This window comes from Lipotes vexillifer, unplaced genomic scaffold (assembly GCF_000442215.2).
Source record: "Lipotes vexillifer unplaced genomic scaffold, Lipotes_vexillifer_v1.1 scaffold779, whole genome shotgun sequence".
NCBI classification, from domain to species: Eukaryota; Metazoa; Chordata; class Mammalia; order Artiodactyla; family Lipotidae; genus Lipotes; species Lipotes vexillifer.
Genome location: NW_006788448.1, coordinates 571,791 through 584,179, shown reverse-complemented (window position 1 = coordinate 584,179; position 12,389 = coordinate 571,791). Strand labels below are relative to the sequence as shown.

Below are 12,389 nucleotides of genomic sequence, written 5' to 3'. Positions count from 1 at the left end.
GGCTTTCCTGCTCTTTCTTTGTTCTTCCTCCCATTCATTCAGCTAAGCTATCCTGTGCTCCTTGCCTCAGAGTGACAGCGGAGAGAGAGGGGGAAAGAGGCCTCTTTCTGACTTTGCAATTTCAAGTCTCGCCCAAGAGGGAAACAGAAAAGACTAATCATGGGCAAAGACTTGGGAGAAAACAGGCGACTAAAATGGAGCATCCCTGCTTTCCAGAATAGATGGAGATTCCCTAGGCTGGGGGTGGGACTGAGGGGAATGATGTGAGCTTACTCACCAAAATACCCAGAACCTTGTGGGATCCAGCAGCTAAGGAGGCCAGAGAAATGCAGTTTTTAAGGGAAATGAAGAAAGTGATCTCTCTTCCTTGGCTGAGTTTCTGGGTCTTGTTACCTACTCGTAACATGTGGAGTGCTACCCTGATGACAGAGGGGTTTTCTCAGCAGCTAGGGTTCATCTGGACACCCTGTCTGTGAATCTCAGGGAAGTCTCAGCTGAGTCTCTATTTTCTCCAATTCCATTCCAATTCAACTCAAAAAAACAGTTTCACACCTGCTCTACCCCTGAAACCACCGGGGACCTTTCACAGATATAGATGAGACCTGGCCCCCAGATGCTTCCCATCTGGTTGTAGAGGGAAGACACACAGAGCCCTCCCATTCTCCACCTGCTAAGAACTCATCAGTGCCATAAGAGAGGCAGCAGCAAGGGGCGTGGGAGACTCACAGAAGAAGCAGAAAACAATGACAAAATTGTGAATGAAAAACCGTTTTCCACTTGAAGGTTCTTCTTGTTTTTAAAGGCATGTACTGTTTAAACCCTTTTTACACCCATTACTTATGCACTGAGTACATAAGCAGCTGAAGTTTGACACCGTCCCTTTTTATTTAAACATTCTTAAGTAAAACTCAAGCCAAAGAATTAAGACTTTGATCCTGGAGACCTTAACTAAGAGATCTTGACACATGTACACTAGCAAATGTAAAATCGATAGCTAGTGGGAAGCCGCCGCATAGCACAGGGAGATCAGCTCCGTGCTTGGTGACCACCTAGAGGGGTGGGATAGGGAGGGTGGGAGGGAGACACAAGAGGGAGGGGATATGGGGATATATGTATATGTATAGCTGATTCACTTTGTTATACAGCAGAAACTAACACACCATTGTAAAGCAATTATACTCCAATAAAGATGGTAAAAAATAAAAAAGCTATATGGAAAAAGTCAAACTTTCCCACAAAAATAAATAAATAAATAAGAGATCCTGTTATTTCTGTTTACTAGGCAGCTCCCTCCATCCACATCTGATCTGGTTTTGAACTGAGGAAAACTAGATGACCAAGGAAATAAGGTTTTAGAATGTCGGGAATTTTTCTGTTGTGAGCCTCTGGTGCTCAGACCCTGCACCGCTCCACACATTTCCCAGGAGTGTCAATCTTGCCATCCTTTCTGCTTCATAGGATCTTCTCCCTGAGCCCTCAGCACTTACAACCTCAGACAGGCCATCCTGAGACCACCCCTCCCAGTGACTCTCACCACAGTCCCTTGGTATGTCTTCTTGGTAGCACTGATTGATGCCCCAGAATATTTGCTTCTTGTGTGTTTATTTCTCTCCTCCACCAGCATGTGAATTCCAAGAGGGCAGAGATTGACAAGATAGGTCTGTCTGCTCTTTACTGCTTAATTGCTCAAGGCAAGGTGGGCGAGGTTACTGTAAAGGACACCAGTCGGGACAGCAGTGGAATAGTCTGACCGGCACCGACCTACGGCCATGGTGTTCCTAGAAATGAAATAGATAGGAAATTTACTAAAGTCTTACTTGATCTATATAAGGGGAAGAGTTCTAGATCAAGTGACCAAACGTTTAATTTGCATCATAAAAACAGAGAGGCATGGCCCCTCAGTCAATTCCCAGACTTGAGCCCATTTACAGACCCAGAACCCCTTGAATGAAGGGGAGACGGGGTCTCCTGGTGGAAGGACCCTGGTACATTGCTGAAAGTTTATACTGCTCATCTTTCTCCCAGCCTTCCCCAAAAGGACCTATATAGCCTTTTACCAGGGTAACTGCATGAGGAAAAAGGAAATCCTCAGACTTTTCAGGGCTTACTAGGCACTGGCTCTGAACTGATATTAATTCCAGGAGACTCAAAATGTCACTGTGGTCCACTAGTCAGGGTAGGGACTTACAGAGGTCAGGTTATCAATGGAGTTTGAGCTCAGGTCCATCGCACAGTGGGTCCAGTAGGGACCCCAGGATGGTTATTTCCCAGTTCCAGAATGCATACTTGGAATAGACAAAGCAACTGACAGAATCTCCACGTTGGTATAGCGCCTGTCCACCAGTTCCACACACTGGGCATTTCAGAGGAGGAAGAGAATTTCTGGGTCCCAGTCCAAACCCTTCATTTTATAGATTAAGGTTCAGTGATGGAACCAGGAATGACACAGCCAGGACTTAAGTTGCAATGAACTAGCCACTCTGTAAACAAGTAAACTGGGCATTCTGAATCCAAAGTTAAAACGCTTTTGTGTTGATTTTCTGCAAATGCCACAGGCTTCCCCTTGCTCTGTCTTACTTTGTTGCTGAGACATCATTAGCAGCACTGTGTTATATTCCTGTTCTGCATATAAAGGAGCCTGGAAGGAGCTCTTGTTTTAGCCTGAGGTCTACCTGGATTTGTGATAGATGTGCTTTCGTCTTAATTCTCCACACTAAGTCATGAGTATATTTTCTTAGAAACATAAATATGTCCAGCTGCCATATTCTGTGTGACTTTAAATATTTATTCAGCACAAAGAATGATTTTCCTGCCGGGGACAGCAGTGTTTTGTGGGAAAGAGGAGTAGGGCGTCACCAATTATTTATCTGTCTCTCAATTTCCTAAGTGAATCTCCCACCAGGGAACAGACATTTCCCTCTCCTCTTTTGTTACAGAAAATTAGAAAGATGGGAAATGGAGTTGACACCATTGATTCATTTTCATTTGCCCAGAATTAAATTATTTGCTTCCAGTCACTGTTAGTTATGGGAATGATAATGCCTCAGATGCCAGGCAATGTCAGAGTTAGGAGCGTCTCACTGAAGGCCTGGCACTGCTAAGCAATAAAGGTCAGGAGAAAAATACACCAGCAACAGAAATTAAAATGAAATGTCAGTGTCTGTGTATGGTAGGAGAATGAACAGTCATTTCTCCCTCTGCAAATGGAGCCTTATAAATGCATAGTTCATAGCTGCTTGCAATATCCATCCATTATTATAAAATTATAATAACCAGAATACCTTGACTTTGTAGAGATGATCACCACTAACTGGAATTCTTCAAAGTGTTTTATATGTAGAAGCTCATTTATTTCCACAACATTTTTTTAATAATTAGGTATGCAAAAATATGCTGCCTTTTTAAAATTAGAATGACTTTCACATGTTCAGTAAACCCCCAGGTCTTCTGAGTTTTAGTCTAATTCTAAACTGTAAGGTTTTACTTCCTCATTGTATGGGAAAAATGCAGACCCATTTAAAAGTTTTCAACTTTTAAAATGTGTTTTATCAAACACCTGTATAGTACTTGCCCTATGAGATGCTGTGTTACACACTTTGTAAATATTGACTCATTTAAACCTCATGGTGACCCTATGAGGAAGATACTATTTATTCCATCCATTTTATAGATGAGGAAGTCGAGACACAGAGAGGTTAAGTAACTGTCCAAGGTCACACAGTAAGTGGTATAGTCATATCATACCCAGGCAGTCTAGCTCCACGCTCATAACCACCAGGCTGTGCTGTCTCAGACTCAATGAGAAATGACTGTGATTTCCTAACACACAATGTCTGATACTTGATAGACACTAAATAAACATTTTGAGCAGATCAGTTCAAGAAGGTTTCTGACCCAAAGAATCGGAATGGAAAGACCTTTTTCAATATGGAAGATGAGGCAACAAACTAAATTATCTTTAATCCAAAAATAATCGCAAACCCAAATTGTAAACAGTGGGTCACAGTAGGCCTGTGTTGTCAAACAGGCCATACGTAGCCACCGAGCACTTGAAATGTGACCAATTTAGATGTGCTATAAGTACAAAATACATAACATTGGATTTCAAAGACTTAATACATACAAAAGAATGAACTGGGAGATTGGGATTGACATATATACACTATTGATACTATGTATAAAATAGATAACTAATGAGAACCTACTGTATAGCACAGGGAACTCTACTCAATGCTCTGTGGTGACCTAAATGGGAAGGAAATCCAAAACAGAGGGGATATATGTATACGTACTGCTGATTCACTTTGCTGTACAGTAGAAACTAACACAATATTGTAAAGCAACTATACTCCAATAAAATTTTCTTTAAATACGTAAAGAATGTAAAATATCTCATTAATAATTTTTATATTGATTACATGTTAAAATGATAATAGTTGGATACATTGGGTTAAATGAATATATATTAAAAGGAACTATACCTGATTTTTTGCTTTAATTTCTTTTCTAGAAAATTAAAAATTTTATATGTGCCTCACATGGTATTTCTATTGAAAAGCACTGTCTTGGGCAATGCCTTTTACGAGAATTTCCAACAACGGTTGACCTTTTGGACACACTTTATTTCCCATTATACCCTTTGGCAAAAGAACTGTTGATCCCAAGAGAGAAAGAAATAACAGAGGAAGAGATCTCCCAGACTCATAATTTATAATTGTGAAAATTAGCCTCATGCACATTTTAGAATTGACTCTGTGAGCTCCTTGAGGGTGGGAATGTGTGTTCTTCATGCCTGTACCTCCAGCAACAGGTGATGTGCTTGGCCCAGAATTTGGCTGGGTGAGGGGCTGCATAGGGGGATGATGGATGGCTGGGTAGATGGCAGGTGGGTGGGAGGGTGAGAGGAGGAATGAATGACTAGATATATACCGCAAGTGGCTGGAAAAGTCTGCATGTTTTTTGACATCATTTCTCACAGATCATTATAATGATTATCACCATCTTTATTCATGACACCATTTAGGTGCTATGGGAATGCATGCTTCCAAGCTCTCTCAGTAGGGAGGTTAATTTTTTTTCAAGACAGCATTAGGACACTTATCTCTGAATACACCTTCTCTCCCAGTGGCACCAGGTCTGGTGCTGTGGATATGCAGACCTGTATACGTTTGGGAAGCTTAGGGCACCACCCTGATTGCAAACAAGGGCTAGGGGAGTTGAAGTTATGTTTTTATAGAAACACAACTTTTACATGTTTACATCTCAATATTCTTAAAATAGTCAGGTTTAAACTGTGGCTTTGGAGATGGGAGGAATAAAGCTACCCTAACCACCCATCCTTTAGCACCCATCCTTTATGACTGGGCATAGGGGATTCCCATTCCTTATTTGATGATTTGTTCCATTACCAGGGAATGTTCTCCTGTTTCTATCTTTTTTTTTTTTTTTTTTTTTTTTTGGCTGTGTTTTGTCTTCGTTGCTGCAGACACGCTTTCTCTCCCTGCCACGAGCGGGAGCTACTCTTCATTGCAGTGCGCGGGCTTCTCATTGCGGTGGCTTCTCTTTGTTGCAGAGCACAAGCCCTAGAACACGCGGGCTTCAGTAGTTGTGGCTCACGGGCTCTAGAGCGCAGTCTCAGTAGTTGGGGCACACGGGCTTAGTTGCTCCACAGCATGTGGGATCTTCCCTGGCCAGGGATCGAACCCGTGTCCCCTGCATTGGCAGGTGGATTCTTAACCAGTACACCACCAGGGAAGTCCCTCCTGCTTCTATCTTGATACTCATAATAAACATGTGCCTTCTTATCAATACAGCAGTCTCATTTTGTGTGCTGAACCAGCCCATTCAGAGATGTTAGATCTGTGTTCTTTCATCTAAGCCTCTGTACAACCTCCTCTGTGATAGTCTGTTTACTTCCATGAAAAGGAAGTCACTGAAAAGTTCATCTTTTAGGCTGTTTTTACTTCTAAGTCCAATTGAAAATATAATGGGGACTTCCTTGGTGGTCCAGTGGTTAAGCCTCCATGCTTCCACTGCAGGGGGCACGGGTTTGATCCCTGGTCGCGGACCTAAGATCCTGCATGCTGCACGGCGCAGCGAAAAAGAAAGAAAACATCGTGAATTGGTTCTGAATTGCTGTCCAACTTGCCTGGCAGTTCAGTGTCTTCCTTCCTTTTTTGTTGATTCTGAATAAGGATTAAAAGGATATTTTTCATGCGACTTATTTGTCATTGTGATTCCCGGCATAGACTACACCATTCACTAGTCTTTTTATTTTTTTTTATTTTTTTTTATTTTTTTTTTTTTGCCAGTTGAAGAGGACCTTTAATCTTAGGATATATTCTGGAATGAGGTTTGTGGATGGACACTGCTAAATGTATAGCACATTATAGATTATTAATAAATACATTTTAATAAATATCAGATATCCTTTCCTTTAATTCTACATTATTGAATGTGTTATTTTTTTTTTTTTTTTTCCTTGCGTTATGCGGGCCTCTCACTGTTGTGGCCTCTCCCATTTGCGGAGCACAGGCTCCGGACGCGCAGGCTCAGTGGCCATGGCTCACGGGCCCAGCCGCTCCGCGGTATGTGGGATCTTCCCGAAACGGGGCACGAACCCGCGTCTCCTGCATCGGCAGGCGGACTCTCAAGCACTGCGCCACCAGGGAAGCCCTAGACTTAATATCCAATTGTGAGAAAAATTCTTTATAAACCACCCTGATCTGATTGCTTCATTTATGTAAATATTCCATCAGAAATGAACTTGAGCAAATTTCAACAGCAGCTAACTTATCATTATATAAGGAACAACAAAAAAGCGCTCCATGTTAACTGAATTTAGACATGTGTTACCCATCAAGCAATGTAAAAGATAAGTATTTTATGCCTTATATTCTGGCTTTTTAATATAAAATATCATATTTTCCATATTATATCCTCATTGCAAGCATTTCTCAACCTCAGCACTATTAATATCTGGGACTGGATAATTCTTTGTTGTGAGGGACTGACTGCCTTGTATACTGAAGGATCTTTAGCAGCATGTGTGGCCTCTACCCACTATATGCCAGTGGCAACTCCTGAGTTGTAAAAACTAAAAATATCTCCAGACATTGTCAAATGTCTGCTAGGAGAGGGCAGGAAAATCAGCGCTATTTAACAACCACTGATATGTGGGAATTTGAAAACTGCCATTTTAATATTTTTATCTCTTCAGATATTCTCAGAAATTGTATCTTAGTACAATAAAACAAATAAGGAAATGTGATAGCCCCTCACACAAAATATTGAGGTAGAATAGTAGAGGGAAGCTTTGATTATATAAGATTTGGTGGTGAAGGGTGGCAACTAAGACATAGAACTAAGACATAGAATTCAAGAACTCTTTGGGGGCTCTGCTGCTATCAGAACTGCCATTCCAGCACCCCCAACTTCTCAGGTCATATTGGCCCAGGACATAAGATGTATGTTTCCACTCACTGGAGATGTTTAGGTCGTCAGAGCAGATTCCGTCTCCCCTACATCACCAGAGAGTCTTTGGGAAATTCAGTTCTCCTGAGTAAGCACTTAGTGCATGCTCAGTGGGCCAGGTAAGGGATTCAAAGATGAACACGATACAGTCCTCAACTTCTAAGAGCCTCCCGTCTAGTGTAAACAACGTGTAAGCACTCTGATGGGGTATGAAATACTAGTGATGGTTAATATTACAGCATGCTGTAATGTTTTTTCTCTGCTTGAAGGACATCACAGTAAGATGAGGAGTAATGTTTTCCCCAAAATAGATGATCAGCCCACAGAAATGTGAATGCTTGGATTGATTTTTAGGTCCCTGAGTCTGAAGGACTTTGCAAGGGAATTAAGCAGACTCCCTCCCTCATTCTTCAGACTCATTTAGCCCTTGATTTTAGAGTTCCTTGTGGTCTGCTTTACAGACATTGAGACATCCATGCAAAAACATCCAAAAAACAAAACAAACAAAAAAACACCTTAAAAAAGAGACCTTGAATCAAAACCGGCAGGATTGTTTAAAAGCCCTAAAGTTGGAGTTCTTTTATGCAACAATGATTTGTTTAAAACCAGCAGGCAAGTCTCCCACTTGCCTTTTTAGCCACCCTCTTGTACATTCATCTTGGTTCAGAGCGGCCTGACATATCCTGACACACAGTTGTGCCTTTATGAAGTGTAAGTTATAGCTCTTACATACAGAATGTCCAGAATCCTGATGAAACATTAATTAGGATATGAAAAATGAGTAAAAACTGGGACTTTTTCTATGCACTGAGAAGTGAAGGCACAGATTAGGAACCTGGGACTTTATGATGCAGAGAAACAGATTCTTCACATCCAATGACAAAAGGAGTAGCATTAAATGATTTTTGACACATTTTATTTCCCATTAAAATTGTATGCTGTGATGGAACCATTTCAAATCTGTTCAAAACTTCGTTGAATTTTTAAATTCAGCTAGCTGTCCGAGCATGGTGTGAGGTCCTCAAGAAGCCAGGCAGAGAACTGTGTGAGTCTATGTGGTGTGGTTTATAGCCAGCTGTGACTGTTCATCACAGCATCTGTTTCTTGTTTGGGGGTCTGGTTGATGGACTTGGTCCTGGCTGGCTACCCATGGTGTGATGGCACTAAGTTGCCATGTGCTGCATCTGAAGTCATGTGGAGTCATACAGGGATTTTAGGTAGAACTGTCACATTCATAGCCCAGAGGAACAGATACAGATCCTTTAAGGTAATGATTTTTAAACTCTCTGAGGACTTCCCTGGTGGCACAATGGTTAAGAATCCACCTGCCAATGAAGAGGACATGGGTTCAATCCCTGGTCCAGGAAGATCCCACATGCCATGGAGCAAATGAGCCCATGCGCCACAACTACTGAGCCTGTGCTCTAGAGCCCGCGAGCCAAAACTACTGAGCCTGAGCGCCACATCTACTGAAGCCAGCATGCCTAGAGCCCATGCTCCACAACAAGAGAAGCCACCGCAATGAGAAGCCACTCACTGCACTTGTTTGGGGGTCTGGTTGATGGACTTGGTCCTGGCTGGCTACCCATGGTGTGATGGCACTAAGTTGCCATGTGCTGCATCTGAAGTCATGTGGAGTCATACAGGGATTTTAGGTAGAACTGTCACATTCATAGCCCAGAGGAACAGATACAGATCCTTTAAGGTAATGATTTTTAAACTCTCTGAGGACTTCCCTGGTGGCACAATGGTTAAGAATCCACCTGCCAATGAAGAGGACATGGGTTCAATCCCTGGTCCAGGAAGATCCCACATGCCATGGAGCAAATGAGCCCATGCGCCACAACTACTGAGCCTGTGCTCTAGAGCCCGCGAGCCAAAACTACTGAGCCTGAGCGCCACATCTACTGAAGCCAGCATGCCTAGAGCCCATGCTCCACAACAAGAGAAGCCACCGCAATGAGAAGCCCACTCACTGCAACGAAGAGTAGCCCCTGCTCGCCACAACCAGGGAAAGCCCGCGCACAGCAACAGACTCAATGCAGCCATAAATAAATAAATTTATTTTTAAAAATAAAAGATAAATTAAAAAATAAAAAACTGCTTTATTTAGAAAAAAATAAGCTCTTTGAACAGCCGCTGTCACTAAGAAACACATTGTGACTCATTATACATTTATATATATAAATATATATAGTTATATATTAAATATATATACAAATATACATTATATGCTATGAATATATTTATTACGGACACAAAATTTAATGAAATGATGCTTATCCTTATTACTTGAGTGTCACTCAAATATTTCATCTCTATTTCAATTTTTAAAATGCTGTTTACATTTACTAAATTAAGTCCATAGCCTACAGATTGAAAAACACTATTCTAGGTGGTCTGCCCATATCCAGCAGTAGATAACTACCACATTACTATAAGCAGGGGCAGACTTATGAAATGATGCCATACTTTGACCTACTAGTTGATGCAGAGTGACATTATGAACGCTGCGGTTCATTTGGTACATCTAGTTTGCTACAGAGATGGCCTTTCTCTTAATCGCATTTGCTAAGGTCACTGCCAGTACTTCTTTATCATATCAAAGGCTCTAAGGAAATCAGTTATTGCTAAATGAATAAATACATGTGTTATACCTTGACATCAAATTTACATGAAACGTCAATAGCAGTTTTCCTTACAGAATTCTGAACGTAAAGGAATCAATACATATTTTTAAAACTGTATCACTAGATGTTGTCTTTACAACTTGCTTATATTGTTGCACATTTTATAAAAAAATGTTTAAGAATTCACACTGTTTGAAATGATAGTAATTTTTTCCCATACTACCTTACTTTCTTAGGTAATAGCTCCTAAAATTTGGGGGTTAAGGTCAGTTTGGAATTCTGATGAGATCTATATGGCCCATCTCCCCAGAATGAACAAAACTTTGATTCCATAGACCCTCATTTGAGAACCCTTAACCTGGATAGAGGTCACTGTTCATATCCTCTATCCAGAGATCAGTCAGCATCTCTTATAATCACCCGGACTGGAAGGAAGCATTGTACTATTGGTATCGAAACCAGGAGTTCGTACTCGTTCAGCAATATCTGCTGAATTGGGACCAGAGCCAGTCTAGGAAACAACTCTGTTGGTCCTGTGTTTGCCAACACATCAGCCAGATTGGGCTCCAGGACCAATGCTGTGGGGTAGTAAGTATAGGTTGCAGACAGCCCTCTCGAGGTGTTTGAAGCTCTTTCCAAAGTCTCCAGGTAATGGACAGGACATAATCATAGTATCTCTTTTTCTAATGTGTTAATTAAAATATTCCCTAGATTATACCAAATATTGTGGGCTTTTTTTTTGATGAATATCATGTCGAACATTCAACAAGGAACAGAAAGTCCATGGAGAACTTAAGCTAAGTTCTGTAAAGCACAGGAGTGGGGCACCACTGCCACCTTTTGGTAATATAGCTTAATTGCAGGTTCAAGATTAAAGTTACTAAATGGTAGAAAATATACCTTCCTTGATATGCTGGGAGAGAGAGAGGGCATGTGTTGTTAGAGCTTGCTTTGGCTCTGCCCTTTGTACTTCACATTGGCTGTACAGGCCCTGATTTCACATATCCTCTGTACCTCTTGGCAGGATTGGAGGAGCCATTCCCACCGTGTTCTCCTACTTTGCTGAAGTGCTGGCCCGAGGGAAGCGGGGTGAGCATCTGAGCTGGCTCTGCATGTTCTGGATGATCGGTGGCATCTATGCCTCTGCCATGGCCTGGGCCATCATCCCACACTACGGTAAGAGGCTGGCCTTGCACCAGCTGGGCAGTCGTCTTGTTTTATTTCAGCTTCCATTCCCATCCCTTTCCTCTCTCGTAAATGCTGATTTGAGAACAACACTGTCATCATCATCTTCCTCCCTCTTGTAATGTCTAGGATTCCCACCCCCCTTATAGAGATCTGTGTAAGGTAAGACTGTGCCAGTGATCATTTAGGAATACTTTTTCATTTTGCTATTTTTAATGCCACTGCTTTCAGTTGTTCCCTTTGTGCTATCAACTCTGGGGTCCCCACGTAAGTGGAGGTGAAAGGATGCATAGATCATAATCAGCATTTAAGGCAACATGACTTACAATTGTTCTGGGGACTGTCATGCACAGGAGGCACCCACAAATGCCTTTATTCATCTCCTCTGGGCTTAGTCCAAGGCTCAGCCCATGTCAGCCTTACCTCTTCTGGCAGCTCAGAACTGGGATGGGAGCAGGAAGAATCCCATCTTGTCAAGGACCATCAATTTGCAGAACTTAAGAGGTGACTCTACCACCCTTGCTCCACAGGTCCCCTCCTCAGTTTCTCCTAAGCACTTAACCCTTCCTGCCAGCTCAGAATACTTGAAGGTTTCATGTTTCTGAGCAGTACTTGCCCTCTCAGAAGGCACAAGCTCCCAGTTGCTTCACCCACAAACAATGAAATGCTGGGAGAGGTTAACAGAATCTAGGAATTGAATTCAGTATGTAAGGAAAGGGGAGGGGACATGTTCTGGTTATATTTGTGCACATATGAGTGTGTGTATGTGTATGAAAACAGGCTGAAGTTGGCAAACTATGAGTACTATGTATGTTAAAACCACTATGACTTCAAAAACTCATTCTTTGTTCTATCTAAAATCTAATCAATCTAAACAATTAGATTTCAAAAATTCACTCCTTGCTCATTTTCTGGTTTTCTGCTTTTTTTTCTTTTTTTTCTTTTTTTTAAGAACAGAGCAGCTTTTCATTATAAAGCATAGTTCTGTTAGGGAAAAACCTTAAGTGAATTTAACTCATTGCTAAAATCAAAGACAAGACAGACTTCAGTGTTCAGATACATTGTGATTTGTTTTTCATACTGAGCTATAAAATTCATGTT

General features: G+C 41.5%; 1 protein-coding gene across 1 annotated transcript in view; it reads left to right on the top strand.

The window, feature by feature from the left end:
• SV2C (synaptic vesicle glycoprotein 2C) overlaps positions 1 to 12,389 on the top strand; it is a 182,042-nt gene that overhangs the window by 70,838 nt on the left and 98,815 nt on the right. Inside the window, exon 3 of the mRNA XM_007461601.1 lies at positions 11,128 to 11,279. Coding sequence (XP_007461663.1) covers positions 11,128 to 11,279 — 152 coding nt within the window. The remainder of the gene's footprint in view (positions 1 to 11,127; positions 11,280 to 12,389) is intronic.